Consider the following 6,159-nt stretch of genomic DNA (forward strand, 5'->3'; position numbering starts at 1 on the left):
TCAGCCAGGCTTCCCCAAAGGCTCTGGAGCTCCAGGCTGGCTAATTGGGCTGCTTCCAGATGGCCTGTTTCCGGGGGTAATCGATCCGATTTCTGCAAGTAAACTCGACAGGGAAGCAGGCTGGATAATCACGGGTTACTGGGTGGAAAATCAGGTGGAGGAAGGTTGGGGGGGATAAAGGATGTGGATGCAACCGAGTCAGGGAAATGGAGTAAATTGATCTCTTCGGAGAATTGACTTCTCTGGAAAGTTCTTTATTCCTTTGAATAAAGGCAGGCATGGATTGAGTGCCACCTCCCTGGACATGGGATGACCACTGTGGCAGGGTCCCAGCCCCATGTTCTGCAGGGTCCCAGCCCCATGTTCTGCAGGTCCCAGCTCAGCATGTGGGAGTGTCACCCCCTGCTCAGGCACCAGGATTTAGTGGGTGCCATCCCTGCCCGTGACAGGAGGTGGAACTGCATAAGCTTTAAGTTCCCTTCCAGCCCAAACCATTCTGGGATTCTGTGATTTTATGACTTTAACACGCACTAAATCCCTGCAAGAACACAAGTGTAGAATCATAGAATCGTGGAATGGTTTGGATTGGAGGGGACCTTAAAGTTCATCTCATTCCACCCCCTGCCATGGGCAGGGACCCCCTCCACTAGCCCAGGTTGCTCCAAGTCCTGTCCTACCTGGCCTTGGACACTTCCAGGGATGGGGCAACCACAGCTTCTCTGGGCAACCTGTGCCAGGGTCTCCCCATCCTCAGAGGGAAGAATTTGTCCCTAATATCCCATTTAACCCTGTCCTCTGGCAGTGGGAAGCCATTCCCCCTTGTCCTGTCACTCCAGGTCCTTGTAAATGTCCCTCTCCATCTTTCCTGTCAGCTCATTCAGGCACTGAAAGGCCACAATTAGGTCACCCCGGAGCCTTCTCTTCTCCAGGCTGAAAAATCCCAATTCTCTCAGTGTTTCCTCACAGCAGAGCTGCTCCATCCCTCTGATCAGCTCGGTGGTCTCCTCTGGACTCACTCCAACAGCTCAATGTCCTTCCTCAGCGTGCTCCCTGGGGCACCTGGAAGGGCTCTGAGCACCCTGATGCTGCAGAAAGGTCCCATCACAACACATCCCCGTGCCCCCTCCTCATCGTGTCGAGCGCCCTGACGCCCTGTCCCCTCTCCCTTCCCCAGGTACACCAAGATGAAGACAGCCACCAACATCTACATCTTCAACCTGGCGCTGGCCGACGCGCTGGCCACCAGCACGCTGCCCTTCCAGAGCGCCAAGTACCTCATGGAGACCTGGCCCTTCGGGGAGCTGCTCTGCAAGGTCGTGCTCTCCATCGACTACTACAACATGTTCACCAGCATCTTCACCCTCACCATGATGAGCGTGGACCGCTACGTCGCCGTGTGCCACCCGGTCAAGGCCCTGGACTTCCGGACGCCGGCCAAGGCCAAGATCATCAACGTCTGCATCTGGGTGCTCTCCTCCCTCATCGGGGTGCCCATCATGGTCATGGCGGTCACCAAGACGAAAGGCAAGTGGCTTTTTGGGGACATGTCCCCCCCCTCCTGTCCCATCTGTGCATCCCAGGGGTGATTTGGGGAACTTGATGCCCGGCCCCATAGCAGGTTTGGGGTCAGTGTGGGCACCTCTCCGTGGGACCATAAATGTGCCATGTTGTGGAAAAGGCATCATGGTGTTTGGAAACCGTCCCAGAAATTGCCCTCTCTTCCCCTTAAGGCTGGGACACCACACCCTTCCCCATCTCCAGTCCAACCAGTGCCCCGTTCCTGGGGTGCAAACTGGTTAGAGCATGGTGCTAATAATGCCAACCACTGAACCAAGGGTTCAACCCCCATGCTGGCCATTCCCTTAGGAGTCGGACTTGATGGTCTTCGTGGATCCCTTCCAACTCAGAATATTCTATGAATATCTGAAATCAGGTTCCTAAAAACACCCTCGGTGGTGCTGTGAAGTCCCCAGCTGGCCCACACTGAGATCTGCAGTTCTGGGCATCCCGAGGAAGGGGACAGGTCTCAGTGGAAGGTGACATGGGGATGTGTCCACCACAGGGGTTGGGAGGAGGCAGCGTGGGGATGGCCCAGGAGGCTCTGCAGGGAACAGGTCACTGCACCCCCTGTACCACCTCAGCACCCTGTGGGCTGGTGGCTCTGGGGAGCCTCTGCCAAGAGCTGGCAGGTGGGAATGCACCTCCTTGAGTGCATGGACATGCCCAGCCATGACCAGAAGGCCGAGTACCCACAGCAGAGCCTCCCCCAGCTCCCTCCCTGACCCTCCTCTCCCCTGCAGACGGGATGGTGCTGTGCACCCTGCAGTTCCCCGACCCTCCCATCTACTGGGACACCGTCACCAAGATCTGCGTCTTCATCTTCGCCTTCCTGGTGCCCATCCTGGTCATCACCATCTGCTACGGGCTGATGATCCTGCGCCTGAAGAGCGTCCGCCTCCTCTCGGGCTCCAAGGAGAAGGACCGGAACCTGCGGCGCATCACACGCATGGTGCTGGTGGTGGTGGCCGCCTTCATCATCTGCTGGACCCCCATCCACATCTTCGTCATCGTCTGGACGCTGGTGGACATCGACAAGAAGAACCCCTATGTGGTGGCCAGCCTGCACTTCTGCATCGCCCTGGGCTACACCAACAGCAGCCTCAACCCCGTCCTCTACGCCTTCCTGGATGAGAACTTCAAGCGGTGCTTCCGGGAGTTCTGCCTGCCCTTCCGAGCCCGCGTGGACCAGAACAGCTTCTCCCGCGCCCGGAACACCACGAGGGAGCAGGTGTCCACCTGCACGCCCTCGGAAGCCCCCAACAAGCCGGCATGACTAGGCGTGGGCAGCCCCCAGCGGGGCTGCCGGGGGCGCGGAGGGGACGACCTGCGCTCGGAGGTCACCCAGGTCACCACCACGGAGTTCTGAGCAGAGCGGTGGCACCGCTTGGGTGACGCCCCGGGGGTTGTGCCCACAATGACTGCAAAGACTTTGGTCACCCCGGAGAAGCGGGATGGGGGAACTGGGACTCGCCAAGTGGCGTAGGGTGAGGATTGGGACAAGAGGCAACCTGGGCAGAGCTGCTCTGCTGCTGCTCCCACCCCGACCAAGGCCACCCAACAAGGGCTGTCACCCTCCCAAACGTGGCTCTCTGCAGAGCCCAGGACACCAGGACTGCAATGTCCATGTGCTTCACCTCCTGGGTCGAGGTGGCACCATAACCCATGGCAAGAGGGGAAACGCTCCCGTGGCATAAGGGGATTGTGCCAGGGGGTGATTGTAGGACCATGGAATCATTCAGGTTGGAAAAGCCCTCTGAGATTGTTGAGTCCAACCATTCCCCCAGTGCTGCCAAGGCCACCACTGACCCACGTCCCTGAGTGCCACATCCACACGGCTTTAAATCCCTGCAGGGATGGGACTCTACCACTGCCCTGGGCAGCTGTGCCAGGGCTGGACAACCTTTTCAGTGAAGAAATGTTTCCTAATATCCAATCTAAACCTCTCCTGGCATGACTTGAGGCTGTTTCCTCTGCCAGATCATGGGACCTCAATCCATCCCTCTCTGAGCTGTGTCCAAAAAAACAACCAGAGCTGGGAAGAGAAAATGATGCCGCTTCAGAGACTGTAATCAAAGAGCTCCAGCTCCACACCTGGAGTCCTTCAATCTGGCACTGCTCCCAGAGAAGAACTTTCTATCATTAATGTCATTACTCTGTTATTTAGAGACCTCTGACTGCAGCCAGGGCAGCCCTGGGCATGGGTGTGATGCTGGGAACACAGATACAGCCAGGGCACACCTGAAGCTCACCCTGTACCCATGTGCCAATGCCAAATTCCCCATGCCCACCGTCCATCAGGGTGACAGGGAACTGATGAAGACATTAAGCCTGAGAAGAACCTCATTAAGGGAGTAATTTGAGGGGACTTGAGTTGTTTCTAGCAGTGCTAAAGCAATTAGGATGGAACAACGGGCAGTGCCAAGGGCTCTCCCTTCCCTGCCCATCAGGAGAAGGATGAGCAACAGCACTGCCCAGATTTCCATAGCAGAGCCAAAAAGGATAGGATGGGGTTGTGTTACTTTTTTTTTAGGAGAAGATGAAAAAACTATCCCCTTTCTTTCACAATTCCCCAAGCAGGGACAGAGGCTGTGCAGGCACCGAGAAAGGACCCACAGCCTGCAAGAGGCAGAGATTTGGGGGTTTCAGCTCTCATCTGGATGGAGCAGCATCCCCCCAAAGGCATGACCAAGCTCCAGCTCCCATCACATCCTGCAGGAATCACCATCCAGGAACCTCTGGACCACATCACCTGCAGCTGAACGATGACTGATGGGTCCTCCCGCTCCCTGAAACCCCCCCGTCAGCCCCACCCCACATCCCTGAGCCACCACTTTTCCTTGCTGTCCCCTTCCCACCGTCATTGCCAGGCGGTCAGACAGCCCGGGGAGGAGGAGGGGGATGCTTGGAGGAAGCAGGAATGGCAGTGACTGGACAAATTGGTGCAGCTGGAGGAAGCAGGCGAGCGCTGGGGGCACCTGGGGCTCGTGGGCTGGAGGCAGAGCCTGCGTTGTGTCTGGTTTCTCCAGTTGCATCAATTTAGGCTAATAACAGCCATTACCTCTCCTCAGCAGCCCCACCTTTCTCCAGAGCCCGTGGAAATTGCAGCCTTCCCTGTTAGGAAGACACGAGGCGGCCAAAACCAATTTCTTTTTCAAAGGAATCAAATAGGGTGAAATTGCCCATTTGGGTCTCAAATTGACTGTGCCGGAGGATCCTCCTCCTCTGCCTGCACCGTGTCAACCCGCCGCAGGCAAAAGCCTCTTGCTCAGTGTTACATCCACCTGGACATCTCCAGCTCATGCCCAGGGCTCCTCAGGATCCCTCTGCAGGCTCAGATGGAGCCTTGGATCACTGGGTTGGGTTCCTCATCCTCTGCTGCCACAACTCGTGGAGCATCGAGTGAGGGAAAGCAGGGTCAGCTCCAGGGCAGGAACTTGGGGAAACCCCCGGGGTCCCACACAGCTGAGCTTCAGCTCCTTGAGAAGAGAGACCGAAGTGTCCAGAGGATTGGAGACCATCCTTTAGCTGTCCATCCCCACCCACCCCCAGGGCAGAACCCTCAGCAGCCTGTGGTGGGAAAGGTTTGGAGCTGGTTGATGGCGAGGACTTGACCATGGTGGGATTTCAGGATGTCCCACCGGGCTGGACACCCCACGCTGTGGAGTGAGACATCTCAGGGTTCTCTCCTGGCTTGAGCATGAAGCTGAATTCCAGCTTGATATCTCAATTTGGGGGGGCACCCCTAAAAAACGTGGTGACCCCAAATCAGTGATCTCTTCAACCCGCCAATGCCTCAGTGTTCCCTAAAATCCAACCCCATGATCAAGGCTGGGAATGGCACAATGGAGAGCAGCTTTTCCCACCACAGGGAAGGAACAGGGACACAGGGAAGGTGAATCCTGCCATCAGGGATGAGGCACCTCTGTCCTAGTGCAGCCCCTCTGAGGACATTTCATCGTGTTGGGGGGATGACTGAGCCCCCCACGAGTGCTGGGGCCCGTGGGCTGCCCTGAGGCTCCAAAGGCAGCTCAGCCCCCCATTTCCTATCCCCACGGGGCCTTTTTTCCATCTGCCGAATTCCCAGCCTGCTGGGAAACGTGCCTGCCGTGGCCTTAAAGCGGGTTAAGAGGCTCCAAGTCATTATTTTTTAAAATGCCACCGTGCTTGGGCAGAGCTCTGAGCCCAGGACACAGCGAGGAACGTGGCTTTCCTGAGCTCCGGGTTTGCTGACTGAAAGAAAAACAGAATATTCCCGGGAAAAAGGGGACGTGGACGGAGAGCACAGCACTGGAGCACATGGGGGGACATGTGGATCTTGAGCATCCCGTTCTGGCAGCTGATCCAGCTGGGATCTGGGGGCTGATCCAGCTTCTCCCCTCCCAAAAACGCAGCTGCTCCAGCCCCTCGTTCGGGCTGGGAAACTGAGGACAAATCCTGACCCAGGGAAACGCCACCGGGATGCCCGGAGGGAGCTCTGTGTGTACTTATATAAATATATCTGTATGTATATGTGTCTATAGGTGTATGAAGTCAAAGTGACCCCCAGGCCCCCCACCCCACCCCCTGCTACAGCAGCTGCCCCGTGTGTGATGGAGCTGA

At 57.0% G+C, this 6,159-nt stretch overlaps 1 protein-coding gene across 2 annotated transcripts; it reads left to right on the top strand.

The window, feature by feature from the left end:
* Positions 1-155: 155 nt before the first annotated feature.
* Positions 156-3,385, top strand: LOC113980066 (delta-type opioid receptor). 2 transcript variants are annotated; one of them, XM_027707326.1, is made up of 3 exons: positions 156-164; positions 1,185-1,524; positions 2,301-3,385. In XM_027707326.1, exons 2-3 carry the CDS (start codon positions 1,185-1,187, stop codon positions 2,831-2,833), a joined length of 873 nt encoding a protein of 290 aa, XP_027563127.1. In that variant the 5' UTR covers positions 156-164; the 3' UTR covers positions 2,834-3,385. The 2 variants fall into 2 exon arrangements, with proteins under 2 accessions (XP_027563127.1, XP_027563126.1); XM_027707325.1 differs by lacking the exon at positions 156-164 and having other exon boundaries at positions 1,150-1,524.
* The last annotated feature ends 2,774 nt before the right edge of the window (positions 3,386-6,159 follow it).

Source organism: Neopelma chrysocephalum, unplaced genomic scaffold (genome assembly GCF_003984885.1).
Source record: "Neopelma chrysocephalum unplaced genomic scaffold, ASM398488v2 Primary Assembly neopelma1_92064, whole genome shotgun sequence".
In the NCBI taxonomy this organism is placed as follows: Eukaryota; Metazoa; Chordata; class Aves; order Passeriformes; family Pipridae; genus Neopelma; species Neopelma chrysocephalum.

What these genes read in the sequence shown, in the direction of transcription:
- LOC113980066 (XM_027707326.1), top strand. Translation starts at nt 1,185, where the DNA reads ATGAAGACAGCCACCAACATCTACATCTTCAACCTGGCGCTGGCCGAC. An exon ending in GGCGGTCACCAAGACGAAAG is followed by an intron (nt 1,525 to 2,300) that starts GCAAGTGGCTTT and finishes TCTCCCCTGCAG; the next exon opens with ACGGGATGGTGCTGTGCACC.